This window comes from Mus musculus, chromosome 15, assembly GCF_000001635.26.
Source record: "Mus musculus strain C57BL/6J chromosome 15, GRCm38.p6 C57BL/6J".
NCBI lineage: Eukaryota > Metazoa > Chordata > Mammalia > Rodentia > Muridae > Mus > Mus musculus.
In genome coordinates this window covers 84,708,245-84,734,355 of record NC_000081.6, presented here as the reverse complement: position 1 = coordinate 84,734,355, position 26,111 = coordinate 84,708,245, and the positions used below count along the sequence as shown (strand labels likewise).

The 26,111-nt window shown below is 49.6% G+C and overlaps 1 protein-coding gene and 2 long non-coding RNA genes across 11 annotated transcripts in view; 2 read left to right on the top strand and 1 right to left on the bottom strand.

The window, feature by feature from the left end:
* The window catches only part of Arhgap8 (Rho GTPase activating protein 8), a 52,824-nt gene extending 38,502 nt beyond the window's left edge, over positions 1-14,322 (bottom strand). Inside the window, exons 1-3 of one of the 9 annotated variants that reach the window (XM_006521468.3) lie at positions 14,249-14,322; positions 13,843-13,976; positions 1,327-1,460 (exon numbers count right to left, since the gene is read on the bottom strand). In XM_006521468.3, the coding sequence (XP_006521531.1) occupies positions 1,327-1,460; positions 13,843-13,952 (244 nt within the window). In that variant the 5' untranslated portion in view covers positions 13,953-13,976; positions 14,249-14,322. Of the gene's footprint in view, positions 1-1,326; positions 1,465-3,802; positions 3,813-13,297; positions 13,302-13,842; positions 13,977-14,228 lie in introns of all 9 variants that reach the window. The other 8 variants (XM_006521470.3, XM_006521469.3, NM_001205334.1 and 5 more) reach the window with 8 other exon arrangements.
* On the top strand, positions 14,090-19,727 carry Gm20556 (predicted gene, 20556). Its single transcript, NR_040347.1, has 3 exons — positions 14,090-14,365; positions 15,210-15,659; positions 19,217-19,727. It is a non-coding gene; the product is annotated as a predicted gene, 20556 (long non-coding RNA).
* An 810-nt stretch (positions 19,728-20,537) lies between these two features.
* On the top strand, positions 20,538-25,658 carry Gm41374. The gene is made up of 3 exons (XR_875527.2): positions 20,538-21,582; positions 22,535-22,587; positions 24,756-25,658. It is a non-coding gene; the product is annotated as a predicted gene, 41374 (long non-coding RNA).
* The last annotated feature ends 453 nt before the right edge of the window (positions 25,659-26,111 follow it).

Genomic DNA, 26,111 nt, shown 5'->3' with positions numbered 1-26,111 from the left:
TCCTCAGCATGCCCTACAAGGACCTGAGAATGGGCTTCCTGTTCTGTCTCCATCTCTAAAAGACCCTGGACATGTTCTCTAGATGTGGACCCTCAGGTCGAAAGAGGAAGAACGGAGGGGCATATCTGCCAACTCCCGGAATGAGACAGCTAGGTGGGGGCTTTTCATCAGGAAAATCACACATGCTGTTCTTTTATTTTGCTTTTTGTTTGTTTGTTTTATGATTTAATTTAATTTATTTTTTTTAGATGGAGAAGGGTTTCTCTGTATAGCCCTGGCTGCCCTGGAACTCACTTTGTAGACCCAGTTGCCCTGGAACTCACAGAGATCTGCCTGCCTCTGTCTCCCATAGGCTGAGACTAAACCTGCACTACAGGATTCTATTTATAAATATTTGCCAAATAAGAAACATTAAATAGGGGTCTGGAGAGATGGCTCAGCGGTTAAGAGCACTGGCTGCTCTTCCAGAGGTCCTGAATTCAATTCCCAGCAACCACATGGTGGCTCACAGCCATCTGGAATGGGATCCGATGCTGTCTTCTGGTGTGTCTGAAGACAGCCACAGTGTACTCACATACATAAAGTAAATAAATGTGGTTTTTTTTCCTTCCTTGGTTGATAAGTGATATAAGGATCCATGTTCATGTTCACCATATTTGATCTAGCATCCATGTTCACCATATTTGATCTAGCATCCCTCCTTCCTAAGTCTAAAGCTGTTTAAAAAGGACATTAAAGCTTCAAACAACCAAGTGCCCATTGGTCCCAGCCATTTTATGATTTCTCCTACAGCCATCTGGTGCCAGAACATTCTTTACTCCTGTTTCTGGGGTTTTTCAATTATCTGGGGACAGTACTTCATTTTGTCCACTACCTCGACAGGATCCGAGCTCCTTAGAAGGAAGAATCAACCATGACAGCTGGTGCAGGGAACTTAGGGTCTAAGTGCATGCTGAGAGGTCCACAGGCCTAAATTCTGTGTAGCAGAACGTTGTCCTGACTCCGGACAGCCTGTGAGAGCAGGCTGCTTGTCACGCGGTTTTTACAGTTGTCTCTTGCCGTGGCTGAGACACAGCACGGCGTCCTCACTTAATAATGCCATCCACCTAAGAAGGTGAGGAACTACCGTGAGCAGCCCAGATAGCACTCGGGACACCGATGCCATTGTTGCTGTCGGGGAACACTGGTGAGTTCTCTTGTTCTCATTATGCTCTTCATTTTGGTAGCCCAGCTAGAGGGAGTGGCAGCCCGTGACAGCCCCCTACCTTGCAAGCCCCTAAAAACTGTACTGGTCCGTCTTGGAGACCAGCCAGATAGTTAACCTACCTGCCACCTGCAGGATGCCGTGTCTGGCCACATCATAGAATGGGTGACTTGTGCTCAGTGTGGGGTCCAGGCCAGCCATGGACGCCACTGAGGGCCCTTCTGTGGCCCCCAGGGTGACTGCTGCTTCCTTGTCTCTGTTGGGAACACAAGAATTAAAGGGAGTTAGGAGTCAGCTAGGTAAGGGGGACTTAGCGCTCACTAAGGCACCAGGACAGGAACATCGATATTTCACTATTAAATACTATTGATAGACCCCGATAGTCAGCCTTTGTTGTAACCATCCTTTCTCAGGGGTATTTTTGTTTTAGGCTGAGAATGTAGAGAGTCAGAGGGACGTTGACTCCCTACTTGGTGGCTGTTAAAGACTCTTCCCTGGTGCCCCCACTGTCATCTGCCAAATAGCCAGCAGGCTACAGCTCTGAGCTACCCAGGGCCTTTGGGAAACCCCGTGGCAACTGCTGCTGCTGCTTGCTGTAGAAGCCCAGCTCTGTCTCCTAAAGCTCCGTCCAGCCACACCCACTTCAACACCCTGCCCCTAGATTTCTGCCTCAGTGAACCCTGCATGACTCTGCAGCCATTTCTACCCAAACCTGAGGGTCAGCGCTTTCCCTGGAGACTCAGTAGAAGGCTCTTGGCTGGTACAGAGTTCTGCATTCGAGGCCTGCCTGCCTCACTGGTTATCAGACGCCCTTGCCAGACTCTCGGGGCCATTGTGCTGCTCCATCTATATGAACAGGCTATGTGAAGGGATCCCTTTGTGTGTCGCAGGAAGGCAGTTTCCGGTGTTGCCCCTGGTACTGCAGTGTCGGGGCCATTAAAGGCTTCTCTCTGGCGTCCCTTGCTTGCTCAGATCTGATCTTTTTCTTCTTCATTTATGAGTTCTTTCATACAATGTGTTTTGATCCTGGTCACATTCCTCGCCCCCACGTCTCCCAGATCCACCCCTGCCTCCCTACCCACCCAACTTCCTGTCTTCTGTTTTCTTTTTCTGAACCCACGAAAGCCCGATTTGTGCTGCCCCATGTATTCTCGGATTTATGGTCTTCGGTTGGAGCATGGTCCATTTACCATCGGCTACATTCTTAAAGACAAAAACAAAACCCTGACTTTCCTTCTCCTAGCAACTATCAATTACTAACAGTTCCTTAGCTAGGGGTGGGACTTCCTGCCCATCTCCCCTCTCCATACGGGGGTGTCTGGCTTGAGTTATAGGTAGAGTCCGCTGAGCGGATAACAAGAAGAAAGGGAGGCAGTGGCAATAGCAGCCGTGACAATGGGAGTAGCAAGAAGAGGGCCTCTGAAGCTGTGAGTGGTGGCTCATGTCTTTAATCTCTGTACTTGGGAGGCACAGGCAGACAGCTACCTGTGAGTTCAAGGCCAGCCTGATCTACATAGCAAGTTCCCGGCCAGCCAGCGCTATGTAGTGATATACTTTCTCAAAAGAAAACAAAAACAAATAAAAATAACAACAACAAAATAACCAACCAAACAAAAAAAGCACAGATGGAGATTTCCAGACGCTAGGGCAGAAGCAATAAAAACAAGTGTGGTGGAGGCAAGAGCTGCGAAAATCTGAGAGCCTTGGTTGCTAGAGGAGTTCCAGGGAGCCGGCAAAGGCTCAGAGTCAGCCAGCCAGGCTGAGATCTAGAACACCAGACTCTGGAGGTCTGGGATCCAGACGCTCAGGCCTGAGAGCTATAACACTAACTGTACCAAGGGCTGGAATCCAGATACACTGTGGAGAGCAGGCACCCAGGCCTAAGAGCTAAAACAGCAGAAAGGACCACTTGCTGCTGCTGGATGCCATGCAGAAGGGGGTTGGATGTCCCTCCAACATGCAGAAATGGAGCTTGTCAAGAGCACAAGGGACAAAGGCAGCCGACTCTGCCACTCCCTCCCCTGAGGTGCTCAACAAGGAGACACCCACAGATAAGAGGGAGACCTAAAGTCCAGGCTCAGTTCTGCAGTGAAAGGGCTGCTGGCCAGCAGCCAAAGTGAACAGGTGTCATGTGAACCCCCAGCATGTCTGGGTCCCAGCTAATCACAGACACACAGACACACAGACACACACACACACACACACACACAGAGAGAGAGAGAGAGAGAGAGAGAGAGAGAGAGAGAGAGAGAGAAAGAGAGAGAGAGAGAGAGAGACAGACAGACAGACAGACAGATAGATGGACGTCATTTCATTGACTAAAACACAGTAGAGCTGACAAAGTCCATGTCTTCAAATACAAATGGGAGCCGGGTGTGGTGGTGCACACCTTTAATCCCAGCACTCAGGAGGCAGAGGCAGATTTCTGAGTTCGAGGCCAGCCTTGTCTACAAAGTGAATTCCAGGACAGCCAGGGCTATACAGAGAAACCCTGTCTCGAAAAACAAACAAACAAACAAACAAAAACAAAACAACAACAACAAAAACAAATACAAATGGGAAGCCAAAACCATAGCCAGGAGACATCACTACAGGCACCTCAGCAGCTCTGTGCTCTGATGAGCAGGGAGGTTAGACCTTGTTGGCACTGTGGCTAGGGGATACGTACACTTGGTGACATCATGTTGAGTAGTAGGTATGAGGCCAACCTGGGTTGCACAGCAAGACTCTGTCTCAAAACAAAAACCTACCCCTTGCTGTCTTCAGGCTACAGAAATACCTAAGAAATATTATCAAAGGAGCTGAAAGTGGTCACAGAGGGAAAGCACCCATCTTAACCATGGTGCCCTGGGGACAACTGATCTCTGTGTTTATCAACGCTCTGTGCTGTGTAAGTGTAGACACTAACCCAAGATCACTCACAGGTTGGTGCCCAGGACAGGAAGCTCATGACTCTCAACTTTACCAGGTGAGTGAGTTCTGCCTGCTGAAGCCCCCTGCAGGGGTGCTGTTAAGCCGGCCACCTTTAACTGGAGAGTAGGTCATTAGGACCTAGTTGCCCCTAGTTGCTGCAGCTTCTTTCATGTTAACAGTGACATTTCTAGTTTCCTTGTGAGTTGCCACCCACCCCGCCACTGTCCATGTTGTTCTCTCTTCCCTGAAGCCCTTGCCATCTGTACCCTGGGAGGGACTCTGTCACCATGCTGCTGTGTGGCCCTGGCCTGGAGCTTTGCCCCATCTGGGTGGCCAGACAGGCAGGCAGGGCCGTTGCTAAACTTACTGCCAAGTTCCTGGGGCTGCCAGGGCAACGTTGGCAGGGGATCCTGAGAGAAGGTTATCCGGAGTTGGGGAGGAACAGAAGAGGCGAAGGTCCCAGGGGAGGCCAAGGTTATGATGCCCAGAGGAGACAAGAAGAGAGGGGCCTTGTGTGTCACAGGCATCCCTTCTACGTATCTCATACCAGTAACAGACATGGAGACACACGGAGCCTGACTAAAGCTCCTGTAATTCCTGACCACCTACCTCCTGGTCCTGTCCCTGATATTCCTTCCTACAACAGTGCGGATGGTTCAGACCTCCGATGCATCCCTGTGGCAGCCTCCCCCTCAGCCTCCCTGGGCATGCACTGGTGTTTTTCCACATCACCTAACTCTAGATGCCGAGGCTCAGAGCTGGGGAGCCACAGGGCCAGGCCCCAGATGCATACTCAGGATCAGGTTTACCTCCCTGGCAGGGTGCAGGACACCAATGCCAGGCTCCACCAGCCCACCATCTCTTCAGCACTCCTCAAATCCAAAATCATCCTTGCTGGAAAGCAGCTCACTGGAGACCTAGCTGGTGTGGGATGGCACCCAGGCTGGAACCGTGTGCCCACACCTTAAAGGGAAATTCTATTACAAACGCCAGTGAAGGAACTTGGCCCTCAGAGCCCACAGCCCAGGACACACACACCCTGAGGCAGCTGGCCAGGAACCTGTAATGGCTGAGAGGCCAGTCCTCACACCATCCACAGCCACAGGCCCTGTATCTGTGCAGAGGCCACAGTCATGGCCACTGAAGCAGCAAGGCTTCGGCTTCCTCTGTCCTCTGCTTTAGCTAACCAACATTCGTGTCCCTTTCCCTTTACAAGCTCAAAGTCTTTGTCTCCCGGCATAGACCAGATTTTTTTTTGTTTTTGTTCTGAAGTTTGCATAGACAGCCCTGCACCACTGCCAGGAAGCAGTTTGCTGGGGAGCACCAGGTGCCTACAGCCATTGAGAGGGAATTAAAGCAAGGCTCTCCCAGCATCCTACACTGCTCTCAGCATCACCTGATTCCTGGTGTTCTGGACCATGGGAAGAGCTCAATATGTAGAGAAAATGATGATGATAATGGTGATATATAATACCACACACACACACACACACACACTCACACACGTTTCATGTGGTTATACAGACATGCAAACATGGAGGCCAGAGGAAGACATGAGCTGTCCTGTCTGCCTCTGCCTTATTCCCTAGAGACGGGGTCTCTCATTGAACCCAAAGCTAGGTTGGCAGATAGCAAGCCCCAGAGATCCTCTGGTCTCCACCCCTCTCCCCAGGGCTGGGGTTGCAGATGCATGGCCACACCCAGCTTTTAGCCAGATGCTGGAGAGACCTAAACTCAAACTTCACTCACTGCCCACACCCTTCCTCACTGCTCTATCTCCCCAGTCTGCTCCCGCCAATGTACAATTTTAAAAATCCTGTCTCCGCCCTACCTGCAGGCACTGTCTGGCCTCTATCCACCTTCCTCCCTCAGGAGAATTCTCCCTTGCCCAGGGAAGGGTCAATCTTTAATACTGCACAGACATCCCAGCCCCCACTAGGGATGACCAGAAATTCACAACTCATTTCACAGGGGTTCAAGAGCACACCCCATGCAGGGCCGGCACAGTCAAGACCCCTCATAAGTGCCAGAGTGATAAGTCATACTGTAAACAGACCCTTTGTCCTGCCTCAGCGCTCTGAGTCTCAGTCCTGTCCCCAGCCTGCCTGGCACTGCCTGTGTTCACTGCCTCCACTTGAGCTCCAGAGTCTCCCCCGTGAGGGGCCTCACTCCTGGGGGAGCCATCGGCATCTATGAGGCTGAGAGCTTCAGTCTTCATCAGCGCCCAAGACCAGAACAGGCGGATCCAGCAGCAGGCGTGCTATGCAAAACAGATTCCAAACCACCCAAGGGGTCTATTTATAATTCACAGCAAAATGGTTTGTTGCTGTCAAAATGTGTTTGCATATTACACAAACAGACCCTTATAGCAATTATCTTAATGTAGTAGCTACAAATGAGTACCTACTTACTTCGGGCAAATTAATGCAGGGTTTACCTTAAGCGGCACAGCCCGTAGTGGGGGAGGTGGGACACGTGGATAAAGAGCTCCGGGGATGTGCACACCTCCAGGCTCTCTCTGAATTCAGGAGAGGGGCCCCATGCCACCATGCCTAGCCCTCCAAGGTCCAGAAAGAAAGAGGCATGTGCCTCAGACACACCACAGCCAAGGGACCATTTTTTGTCTCAGTCTCACTTGTGGCCACAAGTCTGCTCATTGACCGCTCATTACCACAAACACCATACAGTCCCTGGGGCTGGCACACAGAGACTACTTCCTTATCCAGGGGGAGATATAAGGAGTCACCAGAATCCAGATTCAGGTGAGACTGGGGGTAGAGTGGGGTGGGAGATGGGTGAAGTCCATGTGGCTGATTGGCAGGAGCCAGTTCAAGGTTTCTCTTTGTCCAGTCTCACTCTAACAGTCTGGGGCCCCTCCTATCACCATCTGGGGGGATAGCTGGTACCTCTGTCCCAGGTCCCACCACCCATGTTCAGTGCTGGGCTGGGGCCCTGGCCTTCTACTCTCCCCAGAGGACGCTGAACCCCAAACCCTACCCTCAATGATCAAGCCCAGACATCCGTTTCAGTTTGTTCTTCCGTTGCTTCAATAAAACACTCTGGCCAGAAGCAACTTTGAGGAAAGGGATTGTTTCATCTTACACTTCCAGATCAGAGTTCATCTTTGAGGGAAAGCAGGGTAGGACCGCGAAAGCAGGAACTGAAGCAGGAACCAAGGAGAAATGCTGATACAAGCTTGCTCACTGGCTCCCGCTGTTAGTTCTTTTATATAGCCTAGGCCCACCTGATGTGTTTATAAAAAGATAAAGATGGTGGAGGTGCGGTCAGGTATGGGGGGAGGGGGTGCCTCTGTGGGCCCAGGCTGGTGCAGCCACACAGGTATAGTATAGAATAGAGTTTATTCCGGGCATGGGGAGGGGAGTTGAGAGGGTGGTAGATGGGTCTGCAGAGATGGCTCAGCAGTTAAGAGCACTGACTGCTCTTCCAGAGGTCCTGAGTTCAATTCCCAGCAACCAGATGGTGGCTCACAGCCATCTGTAATGGGATCCGATGCCCTCTTCTGGTGTGTCTGAAGACAGCTACAGTCTACTCAGGTACATAAGATAAATAATTTTTTTTTAAAAGAGAGGGTAGTAGAGGCAGAGAAAGAGAGAGAGAGAGAGGGAGAGAGAGAGAGAGAGAGAAGGAGGAATAGAGAAGTAGAGGGCGGCCATGAGGGGGGGGAGGGAGAGGGAGAGGGAGAGAGAGAGAGAGAGAAAGGGGAAAGAGGAGGGAAGGGGCGAGAGGACAGAATGGGAGCAAGAGCAAGAGAGTGGAGGGGGCAAGCAGCCCCTTTTTATAGTGAGTCAGGCATACCCCGCTGTTGCCAGGTAACTGTGGGGTGGAGCTTAGACGAAATGCTAACACCTCGTGCCTCGGAATGTGCTGCCCAAAGTGGGCCGGACCCTCCTATGTGAAACATCAATCAAGGGAGTCCTTCACAGGCATGGCCGCACAAGCCAGTCTGACCTGGGCAATTCCTCAGTTGAAGTTCCCTCTTCCCAGGTGATCTTAGGTATATTGAATTAAGAGTAAAAAAAAAAAAACATTAAAACACACACCCCGCACCGGGACCCTAGCACCAATCACAATGCCTACCCAATGCTTCCTGTTTCAACTTTCTTCACATGGATGGCTTCCTGAGGCCCCGTTCCCCACCCAAATACTTCCCTCCAGAAGACAAGGCGGAACACTTCCACCCATTCCCTTTTCCTTTAACTGCGTGGGCCTCAGGCACGCACTGTGACCACCTCTGAGCCTTTGCACAAACTGTCCTTGTTACCTAGAACACACAGTCCCACACCAGGCAAGGGATCCATAACCAGCTTCAACCACCATCACTGGCTGACGTCCAGCCTGGATTCAAATCTGCTCCTTGGGAGCTCAAAGGAGATCCTCAAGGACCCAACAATTCTCCTCTGACCTTCCCACGTTTAACAGGAATTAAGAACCATCCATAACTCCAGCTCCAGGGGATCCTCTGGCCTCTAGGGCACTATACACACATGGCACACAGACATATATGTAGGCAAAACACTCATACACATAAAAAAAGAACTTTAATAATTAAATAGGGGCTGGAGAAATGGTTCAGTAGTTAGGAACACTGCTCTGAGAGAGAATTGAAGTTCAGTTCCCAGAGTAGTTCACAGCCATCTGTGACTCCAACTGTAGGGGATCCAAGACTCCTCCGGCCTCCCTGGGCACCTGCACTCATGTGCACAAACCCACATATACAGACAGACAGGTGCATATGCATATATGTAATATAAAAATAAAAAATAAAAGATTTATTTATTTTTCCAAAATGGATAAATAGGGGGCCGCAGAGATGACTTGGTGTCTGGGAGCTCCAGCCCTTTCAAGGACCTGAACTCGGTTCCCGGCATCCACGTCAGGTGGCTTACAACTGCCTGGAACTCTAGTTCTAAGGATCTGGTATCCTATTCTGGTCTCTGAGGGTTCTGATCAACTGAGTACACACACACACACACAAACACACACACACACACACACACACACACACACACACACGGAAAAAACATAAAACATTTTTTTAAAGATGGAGAAATAAATATAACCTACTATCATACACACAGAGACAGACGGACAGACAGACAGACAAAAAGAGGAAAAAACATAAAATGAACCTTTTTAAAGATGGAGAAATAAATAAAACAACCTACTATCAGAGAGAGAGAAAGAAAGAGGAGGGGTGAGAGACAGAGAGAGACAGAGAGAGACAAGAGAGAGACAGAGAAAGGAAAAAACATAAAATGAATATTTTAAAGATAGATAAATAAAACCTACTGTCACACACACATACACACATGAAAAAAACATAAAACTTGTTTTAAAAGATGGAGAAATAAATATAACCTACTATCATAGACAGACAGACAGACGAAAAGAGGAAAAACCTAAAAAGAACCTTTTTAAAGATGGAGAAATAAATAAAACAACCTACTGTCATACAGAGAGAGAGAGAGAGAGAGAGAGAGAGAGAGAGAAGAGGGGAGACAGAGACAAGAGAGAGACAGAGAAAGGAAAAAATATAAAATGAATCTTTTAAAGATAGAGAAATAAAACCTACTGTCACACAAACACACGTACACACACACACATACACACACCCATCTGCCCAACCTGCAACCTGCCATCTGCAAAGACCTCAGGGAGACCAAGACACTAACTCAGAGCTTGTCCTGAGACCCCAGGGTTTCAGTTTACTGCAGATCACAAGCCCAGCAAACCCCAGCCCAGGTGCAGATCCATCCAGTGGAGGAAGGGCAAGGAGACTCTTAGAAGTCTCCAGAATCCAGACCGGCCTAACCAGTTCCTTCTGAGAGTCCCTGGCTCCTGCCCCTTCCAGCTGAAAGGTCATTTCGTGCTTCCAAGGTAGAGCTGGCTTGCCTTCAGCAGGGAAGGATCTGCAGCATACAAATTCACTCAACGCCTAGGTTTGCTCCCAAAGGCCACAGACAGAGTGACTGCTAACATGATCGCTCACAAAGCTGTGTGACTGGTTTGAGGGACTCACAAAACTCTACTCATTTTGACCTCTCCATTACTGTAGAGTATTGTCTTAGAGTTTTACTGCTGTGAACAGACACCATGACCATGGCAACTCTTACGAGGATAACAGTTAATTGCGACCGGTTTACAGGTTCAGAGGTTCAGTCAATTATTATCAAGGCAGGAGCATGGCAGCATCCAGACAGGCATGGTGCAGGAGGAGCTGAGAGTTCTACATCTTCATCTGAAGGCTGCTAGGAGAATACTGACTTCCAGGCAGCTAGGATAAGGGTCTTAAAGTCCACACCCACAGCCACACTCCCACTCCAATAGGGCCACACCTCCTAATAGTGCCACTCCCTGGGCCCAGCATATGCAAAGCATCACAAGTATGAAACTTCACAATCTAGGAAAACAAGGCACAGAGTGGCTAACAATTGACTCAAGGTCACACAGCCTGTGACAGGGTGTGGGGCCCCTATCCCCAGCTGTTAACCACTGTACCCCCTCCGCTGAAGGCACCTTATCCTCCAAGCTTCAAATGGTCTTACAATGCCTATGACAGAGATGAGAAGATAGGGATCCAAAGAATGACTTAGAGAGAGCCACCCACCCAGCCTTGCTTCCAGGAAGCCAGAAACCTGGATAGAACGGGCAGCCAGAAGTCCCACAGATCCAAGCCTGTCGCTACCCACGTCAGCCACCCAAGAAGCCGCTGGAAATCTGTGGGACTTCTTCCTCAAGCATCAAACTCAAGCCAATAGCAGGGGAAGTTGAGTTTCAGCATAAGAGACAGAAAACTTATTTATATCACCGTGCTAACGTCTGTTACACAGGATAGAAAGGAAGGGAAAATTATGAAGTGATGAAAAGAGAAAGGTTGCCCTCACCCCTGAGACTTCCCAGATGAGAAACAGAATTCTATCCCAGACAACAACTGCTTAAGGTCTCTATTCCTACCTGGAAACCTTCGACTTTCTAGGGTTTTTCACCTGAAAGCCATTTACAGAAAAACATACCCCAAGACCCTTGTGTGGCCTTAGTGGCTCTTACTTTAACTTTATTAAAATATCTCCCATCTCCAGAACCACCCCATAATTTTGCCTAGCAAAGAGAGAGAGAGGAAAAAAATAAAAGGGAAGATTCTTAGTAACCTTCTGAGATGTAATGTGAAAGTCAAATTAAAATGGTATGTATGGGTAATACTATGATATTTATTAACTCTCCCTTGAGATGCCCATACCTGTGCTTGGCTATATCTTAATTCTTTCCTTAAACCCCTCTTATTCTTTTAACCCCAAATGCTTAACACTTATGTAAAAATTATCCTTTAGAGGACAGTTATTGTGGTGTGTAGGACTTTAATCCCAGCACTAAGAAAGCAAGAGACAAGAGGATCTCTGTGAGTTCAAGGCCAACCTGACCTATACCGCAAGTTCCAGGACAGTCAGGGATACATAGAGACCCTGTCTCAAAACATCAACAGGAGTCTTTCAGGGGCTGGAGAGATGGCAGAGGGTTCACGCTCAGTTCCCAGCACCCACCTCAGGTAGCTCACAACTGCTTGAAACCTAGTTCCAAGGGATCTGACACCCTCTTATGGTCTCCACAGGAACCTGCACTCCTGTGCATACATTCCCATACACACACACACACACACACACACACACACACACACACACACACACACATTTAAAATAAAATCTTTCTTAAGAAAGTCCTTATAATTTATTTTTTAGATTTGTTTATCTTATTTTACAAATAGAGGTGTTTTGCCTGCACATGCCCGTCGAGGTCAGAAGAAGGTGTCGGATTCCCTGGAGTTATAGGTGGTTGTGAGCCACTACATGGTTGCTGGACCCCAGGTTCTGTGCAAGAGCAATGGGTGCTGTTCAGAGCTGTGCCGTCTCTCCAGCCCTTCCGTAAGGATCGTTTTCACTGGGAAGCCTCCCCTTGTGTGATTTTCCCCTTCTTGAGCATCTTCTTTCCACTTTTAACTAAACTCTGACCCCGTTTCCCTGTGCCCTGAAAGTTCCTTTTAAGTGGACGCCATGGACCTCGAGTTTGCCAGAGGTGAGGTCTTCCGGAACTTTCTAGGGCTATTGAGGGCAAGAGTGTAGGGATGTGTGTTTGTCTGCCTCTTGCTGCAGATACCTGGAAGGGCAGGCAGTTGCTAGAGGGCTTCCAAACATCTCCAACCTACAACAGCCTACTCCCACCAAGGCAGATGCTGAGCCTGGCTTTCCATTCACCAGCCGGAAGATCATGGCTCCCCTGCCTCTGCTTCCTCATCCGCAGAAGTGGGCGGTGCCACTACCATCTCAGGATGTTGGTGTGAGTGAGGACTGAAGCAATCAATCAGCATGCCAGGACTTGACCTCTGCTGGAGGACCACCAGAACACTTGGCAGATGTGGAGGCTACTACTCCCCATGAGGAAAGTGGCTGGCTCAAAATCCGCTAATCACGCTAGGTGTAATGGTTCTTTTTTTTTTTTTTTTTTGTATTGTCAGCTTTTGGAAGGTTGAGGCAGGAGGATTACCTTGAGTTTAAAGCCAGCCTGAGCTAAATAACAAGACCCGTCTCCAAGAAAGAAAAGGGGGGGAACCCCAAGCTCTCCCAAAATTCCCCTGAAGCTTTATCTGTGTCATGTGACCAGCTCAGTGAGATGATGGGGACTCAGGTATTGGGATGGTTTTCTGGTGTGATGAGAGTCTACGGCCAGGCACCTCTAGGTGACAGCTCTTGGCTACCCTATTATATATTTTGGTTTATTATTAGAGACAAGGTCTCACACACTGAGGCTGGCTTCAAACAACTATGTGGCCATAGATGGCTTTTTGTCCTCAATCTGATAAAAGTCCTGGGATTACAGCCTCAGGCCACCACACACCTGGTTTATGTGTCTCAGGGAAACAAACCCAGGGCTTTGTGTATTCTAGGCAGAGGTTCTACTAATTTAGTTACATCCTGCTGTTCTCTTTAACTGAGGCCACCTCTATGCCCCTCATTGACAGGAAACCCCCAACCTTACACAGTTCTCCAAAGTTGCACTTTACTGTTAGCGGATTCAAGTACATACCCGGGGCTCACCCATTTAGACTTCTTCTGGACCACCCAGCAACCTAGGGCCACACCCACCTGCTTAACTCCCACCCCATCTTCCAGCTCTACTGCAGCGTCCTCCACAAAAGTCCCCACACCCCCTGGCTTCGACCACGGAGAGCTTATTCTGGGCTCCCGAGAGCTGAGAACAGACAAGAGGCTGACCTGACCTCTGGGAACAGCTGGACTCAGACTTCCAGTTACCTGCCCCCTCCTCCATCCCGGTTCTGACTCGGGGAAGGGTTTGGCGGGGCATTCTACAAGGAACTCATAAACATATCTTGAAACAACAGAGGCCAATGAAGATTGCTTACTTTCCGAGGCGTACTGAGTTCTCACTTCGACCAAGTTCGCCCTGACTGGCTGACAGCGCGCGCACTAGAATCTAGTCCCAGAGCAGAACCTGGGACCGCCAGGCCCTTTCCCCACACCAGCCAAAAGAACTAAGGAATGCCACCCCTCCCCCCAGTGGCCTCCGCAGTTCCCCTAGCAGGGCCTCGGCAGCTAGCTACACTGACTGCACCTCCCTCTTAAGAATTCTCGAATTCTCGGGAGGCCTTTGCCAGGTTTGGGAAAGTGAAAGAAGCCCGCAGCAGTCTGCCTTACCTAAGTGGGGACTTCCCAGGCCCGCGGCCTATAAATCTTGGGAGTTGCACCCAGTGTGACAACGTGACCAGACAGACCCCAGTCTCGGGCCCCAAGTGCGAGTTCAGCATCCGCCCTGGCCTCAGTGTTGCCACCTGTTAGGCGGGAAAGATGCCACCATGATGCGCTCAGGTTTGGTGCGGGAGCCGAGGGGCTACTGCCATGTGCTGACCCCGGGGGCCCAAAGGGGACCGAACCTGGGTCGGAAGAAAAGCAGGGGGCACAGAAAGCGGGGACAAGGTGGGGAGTAGAGGGACACCCAGGAGAAGTTGGGACGGGAAGAGGCCAGGACCAGGGATAGGAGCCGCGCCTTCCCACCCGAGCAGGTCCCCAAGGGGGGGACTCACCGGACCACCGAGCACCTCACCTGGTCTCTGCAACGCCAGCCACACACCTGGCCCGTCCCCGGACAGGCCCCTCCCCAACAGGCCCCGCCCAATGTCAGAGCGCACAGCCGGGAGTCCCCAGGGTGGGCGGGACCAGGGTAGGTGGTTCTAACTCTAGGCGGGAGGGAGCTACGGGACGCTGGCCCTCAGCAGCTGCTAGCCCTCACTTTTACCCGCATTTGAGATGCGCCTGGTGAGAGGGGAAACAGGAGATCTGTGCTGAGTTGGAAAACACAGCCCGCGTCTCCAAGCGTCCGACCTGCTCTCCCAGGCCTGACCTCGGTGCGGGTACGGGGCTCTCTGTCTGCTGCCTCTGCCCTTGGGGTGTCGGGGTGTCGCTGTCCCTTCCCTTCTGAGTCTCCAGCCCTTCGTAGCTATGGTTCAAAACCACTCCCACAACCCTATGACTTGCCTCTAAGCACAAAGAGGCCTTGGTGACCTAGGGAGAACAGACCAGAGGTGGGGGCACGTAGGTGGTTTTACCAAAGCGTGGACTTCTGCCTCCAAGCTTCCGGACTTCACGCAGAGCCTGCACCTCTTTCCGGCTACACCTCATCTCCTGCCTCTACCTGTTGTCCACCAACCTAACGGCCTTGAATGATCTCAGCTCTCACCCTAACCCCAAGCTCAGGCTCCTAGCTGTGTTGGATACCCAGCCTATGCAGGGACATACTACGGCCTCCCAACTCCTCCTCATCTCATTCTTCCAATGGTGCGGTCCAAACTCGAGTCCTCCTCATATTCTATGTGTGGTCCACTCTCAAGCCCCAAGAGCACCTACAAAGTATGTCACTGTACCACATGCTGACCCCAGGGGACCAAAGGGGACTGAACCCAGGTTGGAAGGAAGGCAGGGGCACAGAAAGCAGGGACAAGGTAGGGGGTGGGTGAAGTTGGTGATCTCCTAGCCTCTTCCTCACTGGTCCATCTGTCTCCACACAGGCTCAGAGGCCCCTTTCTGAAGATTCTCACACAGAACTCCACTCGAAGTGTTCCCAGTAGATGAGGCAGCTCCACAAGCCAGCTGAAGGGATCATGGCCCTAGGGAACATTTGTGGAGCAGCTAAGAGAGCAGCTGAGACATCACTCACCTCTAGAGGGTGTTGTGACTTCAGGGGACAATCAACAGAAACCACCATCTCCAGTTTCTGGAAATAACTGGGTCTCAGCCAACCAGCACAGGCCCCACGGAGGGCAGGCTCCTCCAGTGGATCTGATGGACCTTACTGGATGGGGAGAAAGAGAAAACATGGCTTGCTGCATCTACCATCTCTACCCTCGTGGGGGAAGCTTGGCTCACTGTGGATGCTTAGTGAAAGTCGAAACCATGCCCACTGACCTTTGCTGAACACACAGCTGAAGCCCTGTGACAGAAGACAGCTTAACAAGCAGGTAGCATGCGTGATTTCTTCCTGTAAGAGTTTAATGTTTTTCTATTTATTTTTATTTCATGGTTATGGGTGTTTTGTCTGCATGTATGTGCATATACCACATGCAATGCACACAGTGTGCCCTTGGAGGTCAGAAGAGGGCATCTGATCCCCTGGAACTGGACGTACAGGGGGAAGGATCAAGATGGCTGGCTGATGAATCTAGATCCAACTGCATGAGCAGCCAATGTTCTTAGTCACTGTGCAATCTCTTCAGTCCCATTGCGTGTAAGTTTTACAGGAGATGGAGAAACTTCACAAGGAAAGGAGGACCCAGAGAGACCAGCACATTGTGTATTTTCATGCTTTGGTTTTAGGAAGGGTATTAGTCATGGAGGGATATGATAGGAGGGCAAAAGGTTGGAGCCTAACTGTAATAAACTGAGGGAAGTCAACCCCTCCTCAGTCAAACCTCTCCGGAAGCACCCCCAGAGCCATGCCCACAAGCATCTCTGAGGTTGAATCTTAGCCTTCAAACTCTCACAGCTCTGTCCTGCATCAGTTTTCCCAAGGGCCGTATTTGGGAGCAGTGTGTTCTGAGCCAACATCACTAGCCATCTGGTCACCATGGTGGGTGGGATCTAGGCATAGGATGAGGCAGAGTTGGCAAGGGCTTGAGTCTGTGGTTAACACTGCTCATTCCCTGGATCGAACCTGCCTGTGGCCTCTCTTTTATTTATTTATTTATTTATTTATTTATTTATTTATTTATTTATTATATGTAAGTACACTGTTGCTGTCTGAACCTGCCTGTGGCCTCTCTTTTATTTATTTATTTATTTACTTATTTATTTATTTATTTATTAATTTATTATATGTAAGTACACTGTTGCTGTCTTCAGACGCACCAGAAGAGGGCATCAGATCTCTGTTACAGGTGGTTGTGAGCCACCATGTGGTTGCTGGAATTTGAACTTTGAACCTTTGGAAGAGCAGTCGGGTGCTCTTACCCCCTGAGCCATCTCACCAGCCCGCCTGTGGCCTCTCTTACTTTAGCTGCAGGCACCAAAGCTGTCTATGATTGTTTGAGCTTGAGTTTTCTAGTCCACAGGATTTGAAGCATCCTGGTGGAAAAAGCAACCTTTTAAAAAAATTTTTTTCCTGGCAAGACCAGGGATTGAAGCCAGTGTCTTGCACATGCACAGAAAGCTGTGCATGCAGCATAAAACCACAGCTCTGGCTTTCTATCTAAATTGCAAAATTGTTGCCCTTTGACAATGCCAGCAGTCCACGGATGAGGGTGGGGTTATCCCAGGGGAGGCCTCTGATTGGCTGAGTCTAAGATACACTGTATTACTCAGGGGTCTCTAGAGGAACAGAATTGATATTTCATATATATATATATATATATATATATATATATATGGCATTTAGAGTGGTTTACAAGCTGTGGTCCAATTAGTCCAATAATGGCTGTTTACCAACAGAAGGTCCAACAATGCAGTAATTATTTAGTCCATGAGGTTGGATATTTCAGCTGGTTTTCTTCTTCTTCTTCTTCTTCTTCTTCTTCTTCTTCTTCTTCTTCTTCTTCTTCTTCTTCTTCTTCTTCTCCTTCTCCTCCTCCTTCTCCACAATCTTTTATTTTTTAATATTTATTTATTTATTTATTTATTTATGCATACGAGTACACCACTATTGCTCTCTTCAGACACACCAGAAGAGGGCATCAGATCTCATTACAGATGGTTGTGAGCCACCATGTGGTTGCTGGGAATTGAACTCAGGACCTCTGGAAGAGCAGTCGGTGCTTTTAACCTCCGAGTCATCTCTCTAGACCTCAGCTGGTCTTCAATATATACTGGAATCCCAAAGAAGATCTAAAGCCATGAAGAAATGGGCTTGCCAGAGAGAGCAAACAGGCAAAGAGAGCAAGCTTCCTTCTTCTACGTCCTTTTTATAGGCTACTACCAGAAGTTGTGGCCCAGATTTAAGGTAGATGTTCCTACCTCAAAAGATCTGTAATAAAAAAATGGGTCTTCCCACGTCAAACAAAACAAAACAAAACAAACAATCCCAGGGCTAGAAAGATGGCTCAGCAGTTAAGAGCACTGGCTGTTCTTCCAGAGGCCCCAGGTTCAATTCCTAGCACCCATATGGAGCTCACCCCTGTTGTAACTTCAGTTCCAGGGGTTCTGACATCCTCACACAGACATGCATGCAGCCAAAGCATCAGTAAATATAAAATAAAAATTAATTCAAAAAAAGAAAAGAAAAGAAAAAGTCCCTCATAGTTGTGACTAGCCCTTTGGGTTTTAATTAGTTCCAGATTAGTTAAATTGACAGTTAATTCCAGATAGTCAAGTTGACAACCTAGAAAAGCTAACTCACACATACACAGGTGGGTCATGCAGATAAGACTGGTCACTGGTTTTGCGGAAGACAATCATGAAATCACTACATATGTGTTCTTAGAAAGGGGCAGCAGTGACCTGTGCTAAGCAGAGGCTGGTGTAGTAGGACTGCCTCTGGCAGTCGGGCGGTGGCCCAATCTCCTCCGAAGTCCCTCTGTATCCTCACAGCTGCCTCCTTCCATGAAGACAATTTGCATTATCTTGGCAGGTGGGCCTGTCAAACAACACAGCACAGCTTGGATATGATTATCTAACATCTTCCTTCTCACAGAGGACTCGGGTGGCAGGAGGGGGGAAAAAGGCTTAATTCTTTCGATTTATTTGTTGACTTATTGAATGATTAATTTATGCTGTGTTACGGCAGCATACGTGTGCCAGGGTGTGTGTAGAGAGAGGTCAGAGGACAACCTTTGGGGGTCAGTTTTCTTTTTTCTTTTCCTTTCCTTTCCTTTCCTTTCCTTTCCTTTCCTTTCCTTTCCTTTCCTTTCCTCTTCTCTTCTCTTCTCTTCTCTTCTCTTCTCTTCTCTTCTCTTCTCTTCTCTTCTCTTCTCTCCTCTCCTCTCCTCTCCTCTCCTCTCCTCTCCTCTCCTCTCCTCTCCTCTCCTCTCCTCTCCTCTCCTTTTCTTTTCTTTTCTTTTCTTTTCTTTTCTTTTTGCCGAGACAGGGTTTCTCTGTATGGCCCTGGCTGTCCTGGAACTCACTCTGTAGACCAGGCTGGCCTCGAACTCAGAAATCGGCTTGCCTCTGCCTCCTGAGTGCTGGGATTAAAGGTGTGGCCACCACGCCCAGCAGAGGGTCAGTTTTCTACATCTGCCAGATGGGTTTGCGTGTGCGCACACTCTCGAGAACACACACACACACACACACACACACACACACACACACACACACACAATAAGTCAGCCATCTAGAGTGACTACATGGCTAGGAACACAGTTGTGTGTGCACTGCCATTGACGCAGAGGCCAGGAAAGGAGCCGCACACTGGGAGCCCTTCCCTTTCTTTCTTCAGCAGTAATCAGCCGGTTGGTCTTTCCCTTCTGCTTCTATAACAATAACTCTGCCTTTCAAAGGCTGCGAGATAAAACTCGAAGGACGATAATGGGAAATGAAGAGCTGCTTCGGAATGGTGTTACTACTGGCTTTATTAAATTTGTTCTTGCAGATGTTGATGAAGTCGGAGGATTCTCTTTTTTTCTCCCCAAGCAGCTGAATTCTAAGTTAATGAGCATGCCTGGGTGGAGCGCTAGAGACAGGAGAAAGACCTGGCCACCAGCAGAGGTCCTGGATTTCCTGTTTGTGTTCTCCCCCGGCGGCTCGGCTCGCCTGGCCAGCTGCAGGAGCTGCAATCTTCCAGGAAGCCTGCATTTCCGCGCTGCTGACGCAGGGGGACAGGCAGGCAGAAAGGAATCTGGGCGTCCCCCAGGCACTCCCTCCGCAGGCCAAGCCACTGTAACCCACCGATTAAGCGCCTGCTTTCTGTTCGTAGCCCAGTACGGAGACAGGGTCATGCTCCTGTTTCAGAACAGAGGCCGTTCTGACATCACACGGAGGAATCCTGGTGCTTTCTCCACTGTGCTCTGTGGGACACCGTGGCCCAGTGTGGAAATTCTTTACATTCGCAGCTGAGTGGCTTCTGCTCTGGATATCCTACTGACTAAAACAAGTTATTAACTCAAGGGGAATGAACATTTATTCTGGAGCCAAATATAAGTGACGCCAACGTTGTATGGTTGCACGAATGTTCTTACAGTGACAGAACAAAGAAAGTCATAAATCAACTTTTCAAACACAATGGTGGGAACATCAGGTAGGCAGGTTCCACAAAGACCTCAGATGCTGTCTGATGACATACTTAGCTTTTAGGTTACAGGAGGATAGGGATCTTGTAAGACATCCTCAAAGGTCTCACAGGATAGTCATAAGAGGAGGGCAATGAATGGCTCTCAAGGGGTTAGAGATAGCACCAGATAATTTGGCTCTGGATCTGCAACATTCCAACCTCTTCCCAATCAGTGACTCAGCCTTACAGGTACAGCATCTTTTCGGGGAAATTCAATTCATACCTGCTTGGCACCTCCAGCTCTTCAGATGCCTGTGTTATCAAAGAATCTCCACCTGGTAGACCTCTTAGTTATGTTTCTCTTGCTGTGATAAACACCATGACCAAAAGCAACTTGGGAAGGGAAGGGTTTGTTTCAGCGATCACAATCCTGATCACAATCCATCAGGGAGGTCGGAGCTAGGACCCAAGGCCGAAGACACCAAGAAGGAAACTGCTTACTGGCTTGCTTCTCGTGGCTTGCTCAGCTTGCTTGTTTGCTTGCTTTCTTCCTTTTTTTTCCTTTTCTTTTCTTTTTGGTTTTTCTGAGACAGGGTTTCTCTGTGTAGCCCTGGCTGTCCTGGAACTCACTCTGTAGACCATGCTGGCTTCGAACTCAGAAATCTGCCTGCCTCTCCCTCCCAAGTGCTGGGATTAAAGGTGTGCACCACCACTGCCCAGCTCAGCTTGCTTTCTTACATCATCCAGGTCCACCTGTCCAGATGTGACACTACCCACAGTCACCTAGGCCCTCCCACACTAATTATCAATCAAAACATTGTCCCACAGGTTTGCCCACTGTTCAATCTAGTGGGGGCATTTTCCCAATTGAGGTTCCCTTTTTTCAGATGACACTAGCTTGTGTCAAGTTGACATAAAACTAACCAGACACTATCATGAATGGACAGTGACCTAACAACTAGCTAACCCAGGCTCCTTTGTCATCAGGGCAGTGACAGGCTTCACCGTGATGGGGTACACTCTAAGAGAGAGAGCTAACTGGGAAAACCTTGTGTCACCAGGACCCTACTATGTCCAGCCACTGTGTCCAGCCTGGCTGTGTGTGTGTGTGTGTGTGTGTGTGTGTGTGTGTGTGTGTGTAGGAGGCATGCAGGCAGGTCCTTGGGCTTACATATAAGCATTAGGGGAACCAGGAATGTTAAACACACAGTTGTCTCCTCCAAGAGAGAGAGGTATAACCTGTTTTCTAGCCAGAAAATGTCTGGCTGGGAGCAGTCATTGTTCATAGCCTGGTGACCTTTGTGCTATTTCTGTGGCCGGGCTTTCCTCCACAAGACCCTTATCTTGAGCCTACTTTCTCAGTTAATATCTTACAGAAGATGTCATTGTACTTTACAAAGAGTCTCGATGTAGTCACATCCTAAGCTTTGTTGTGTACACGGGATTGAGTTCAAGATCGCCAGGAAAACTTCCACCAAATTGTGCTGTGCTTAAATATACCTAAAAGAAATCACTCAAGTTCAGATTCTCGAAGGGCGAACCAACTTTGGCTCCTGAATTGAACTGAACTGCCTTCTTGGCTCTCTCAGATCTGCTGGCTGTGGTATTTGCAGAGACCCCTGCAGTGAGGATAGGGGTGTGTACACAATGACTACAGGCTGACTTGGAACCTTCTAGACGCGGCGGCTGTGGCTGTTGATCTTGGATCAGTGCAGCAGGAGTTTCCTGTGGGGTAGTCTCTCTATTGGGTAGGTGTCTCCTGGGAAGCGGATTCCTTCGGGGTGGAGTCGTCTGTGGGTTGCTGTAACAGCCATTGCTTTGCCCTTAAGGCCACTCTGCTATGTGGGTGGTTTTGGACACTGCTCCTGGAAGCTAAGCCTGAGTGTAGCTCCCCGCTCATGGTAACTTGGAAAAGCTCCCACTAACAGGCAATCAGCGTTGCCTCACTAACAGGCTACTCAAGTGGTTCACAGGTAAGTCCCTCATCAGCATCCCCACGTTGCCTTCATCCCCACTGAGCACAGGCTGCGGAGAGTCCCAGAGAGTCCTGGGATGAGCAATCCTTTCTGCAGATAATGTGCGTGATTCTCTACTTTTTTTTTTTTTTAACTTTTCATTGATTCTTTGTGAGTTTCACATAATGCACCCTGGTCCTGTTCATCTCCTCCTCCCTTTATATCTCACAACCATCTGTAATGGGATCCGATGCCCTCTTCCGGTGTTACTCATATACGTGTAATAAATAAATCTATCTTAAAAAAGAAAAAGAAAAAGAAAACCTCTTACCATGGACGCTATAGCATTAACAGAGTGTCCTAGCGTAGATCCCTCTGTCCACACATCTTTACTTACAAACGTTCATTGCAATTACTCATTGGCCTGGTTTGAGGTCTCTGGCTTCTGCGACTTCATCAATGTTGGTATCACAGAACTGGGACTCCTCCCGGCTATCCTGTTGTTGCCCTGCATCATGGAGATCCTGCAGCCTTAGAACAGCGGCACTGGCCCTTTCATGCATCCCAACCATTCGAGGATGATGTAGCTTTTAGGGTGGGGCAATTCAGAGCCTGAATCTGGACCTGGGTAGTAGCTGAGCCAGCTCTCCCTTATCAGCACAACCAGGGTGAGCTCTCCAGCACTGGTCCAGCTAGGAGCATGGACAGGAGGCAGGGTCAGCTCTTCTGCTTTCTTGCCTTTCAGGGGCAGCTCACCGGTGCCTTTGCCATCACAGACAGTTCCACTGTATTGCCCAGGTGAGCTACAGGACAATCTCCTAAGTACTACAACTAGTGAGGGAACGGGGTTAGCTCTTCTGCTCTCATGACCCCAAGGTCAGCTCTTCCTGCAACTACAGGTAGCAAAGGGGGTAGGGGGAGAAGAGAGGCCGTTACCCCCACATCCACACCACCTCAGGCCAGACAAGTGGTGGGGCCAGCTCACCTGTGCCTCCTCCACCAGGGCCAGCTCTACAGTGCTGCCTATACAAGGTACAAGCTCTGCTCTCCTGAGTGCTACAGGAGGCGAGGGACAGGGCCAGCTCACCCATGCTCATGACCCCAGGACCAGAGTTCCTGACTGATGCAGGTGGTGAGGGGCAGGAGAGGGCATCACCCAAGCATCCTTGCCACCTCACACAGTGCAGGGCCGTGGGCATGGGGGAATAAAGAGAGTGGGAGAAAACCCAAGTCCTGCCAGAGTTCCAGTGCTCTGGGCAGGCAGACACGGGAGGACTGCCGCACACTTTGCACATGGCCCCGGGTCTGTGTCTGGCTGTGGGAAGCTATAGATCCAGCCTGAGGGGGTTGGACAAGGGACAGTCTGAGGTCTCTGAGCCAGAAACCACTGGACACCGAGGAAGAGCCAAGAACAAAGTGGAGGCCCCTGGGGCAGCTCCGTCATCCCCGGGGCCAAAGGGAGGAGAGGGCAGGGAGAGAGGGGGTGCTGGGTGGTTTCCACTCTGGTGAGAGCCTTTGGTCTGTTCTGTGGCTTGAGCACAGAAAGGCCTTCAGGCAGGAGGTTAGATGAGGCTCTTTAGGGGAAAGTCTATTCCATTGTTTAAGCATGGTGGGCCTTGATGAGCACAGATAGTCTATGGTTTTAGAGCTTCGTTGTAGAAAGGCAGAGAGAAAGAGAGAAGGTAGAAAGAGGGAAAGAGGCAGGCCATGGCCACGTGGAGAGAAGGGGAAGAGATACAGAGAAGGAGGGCTAGAGAGGAGAGTAAGAAAGGTGAGAACTTAAAGAGAGAGAGAGGAGGGGCCAAGCAGCCCCTTTTATAGTGGGCTGGGCTACCTTGCTGTTGCCAGGTAACTGTGGGGAGGAACATACCTGGCTATAATCAGGTAACTGTGGGAGTGGAGTCTAGCCAGAAAGCCAGGAGCTTGGGACATTGTCTGCATGACTTATAGTCACAGAATTATGGAGTTGGGGGCTCTGTGGTGTCAGGCACCTGTCTCTGGGAACGTGGCTCACTCTTCCATCCCTTGTACAGTTTCCTACTGGGTCTCTACTGAGTTACCAGAGCAAGCCTCATTCAACCTAAACAGGCTGCCTTGCATGGCCCCACAACACAGATGGATGTGGGAACAGCTCTTCCTTGCTCCTTGGAGCTGGTTCACCCATACCCCAGCCACCAGGACCAGCTTCACTGTGCTACCTCGGTGAGGTGAAGGGCCCAGTGAGAAACGGAGCCAGCTCTCCAGAGGAATACAGCCAACGAAGGGAGGGGCTGGTTGTGCACAGCCCCTGGACATCCACGTGATAATATGAGCCACTAACATCCACACCAACCCCTGCTACTGCGTAGCCACAGACCCAGGCATGGCCTTCAGTGGCAGCTTGGGCTGGGACCTCACCCTGGCCCCAGGTGGCAGGGCTGGCCACTTATAATAGGCTATACCTCTCCACCCTCGAGTCTCCAGTTCCATCCCTCTTCATAACATTCAGCTGCTTCACTTGCCTTTCTCTCCTATGTGACTACCACATACTCGCACATCCCTTGGGTGACACCTTCCATCTCTGCTGTATGGCATGGTGGCAGCTGTCTATGACCCATCTGTGCCATGCATTGGAGGGCAGGTCTGGGGTGGCAATGGCAGGCCACAGGTCTCTGTCTTCCTCTTCCTGAGCTGCTCTGCCTGGATTTGATTTGATTTTTATGTGTCCTAGGCATAAGACAGTTTTGGCCACCAAGCCCGAGGCATCAAGCTAGAATAAACAAAGGACTGCCATCTGCTCTGCCCCTGACTAAGACCACTGCCACCAATGAAGTGTGTCTTTGCCCATTGCCTGGGCATACTTTACATTTCTATAGTCCTTTACATCTGTTTAGAGCTGATTTGCCATCTCTACAAACACATCCATCAATAAGGGGAAGGGGTGGGGCAAAGCCAATGGTTTAATACTGAGCCCTTATCTCCTGCAGGTCAAAGCCCACTAAGGACCCATCTTCAGTGGCTATTCGTGTGGCTTTATAACCCTACAGCCCTGCTCTATATGTGAGTCACAGCACAGAGAAGCAGAGCAAAGTCACCAGAACAAGATGTCATATCTGCCAAGATCCTTGCTTCAAATGGAGAAACTGAGGCTGTGTGCTATCTCACAGCAGCCATCTTTGATTCATGTTGATGCTACTGGCTGTCCCCCAGAGGCATATTGGGGACAGAGGAACACAGTGTAGTGTTCCTCCACCAGCTTTCTCCCTGTCTGGGAACCCCACCAACCTCTGGAGTCCTGGAAAGATTCATGTGTATTCAGGTCCCACTGAGTGCCTCCCCAAATGACAGCACCCCGTAACTTTCATTTTTAAAAAAACCTAATTTTTAATGATGGTTCTTGTAGCCCGCCACTCACCAGAGGTAGTGGAAAAGAAAGATGGGGGAGAAGTGGACCTCTTTAGAAAGTTCTTTGGAAGTCGGCAATTTAGTTCACAAGTCAGCAGCGGCAGCTCAATCCACTCGCAAAACACTTCACGGATACAACAGCGGTCCAGTTCACTGAACCAGCAGCGGTGGCGCTACCTAGCAGAGACAGCCGGCCTCAGTGTCAGCACAAGGCAGCAGGAGGGACCAGGAGGAACACCAGGAGAAGTTGTGCCTCTCTCTCAGGGAAGCAAAGAATAGCAAAGACTCAAAACCAACAAACATTGCACAGCTAGCTCTATAAGCAAGCCAAGCTCAGCCTCCACTACTGCCCATTTATCCCCCTCCAAACACCACGTGTCCCCCACGAGTCTTGCCTCAGTACATGTCTTGCCTTAGCATGTGTGTCTGTCTCAGCTGACATCACTCTGCCAATCAGCCTGAGTCTGAGGAAGCCGCAAGAAACTGCAGCACAGCACCAGAAGTTTTTTTTGGTGCATTTCTCTCTATGGAGTCCTGACAAATGCAGCTCAACTACACCACATAAGGTGGACCAATACATGCATTGTTAGTGAAGAATCCTTCATCACAAACAATCCTTCATCACATGTCCTTTCATGTGTCTGCCTTAGCAGACACCCTCTCTCCTGTGTCTGCTTCAACTAAACGTTCCTTCACGAGTCTGCCTTAGTCTTTCCCCTGTGTCCACTTCAGGACAACACTCCCTCCTGTGTTGGCCCCAGCGAAACACCATTCAATACAACATATTCACAGTGTTAGTTGTGTGTGATCATCTAACCTGGGTTACACAGAGATCTGAGACGGGCAACTGCTGCTGTGTGCCCCTCTATCTTGTAAGGTCTCTGTTTCTGCCTCTGTCTCTCCCCCTCCCCAAACAAATGTCTTTCAGAAAGGTGTAG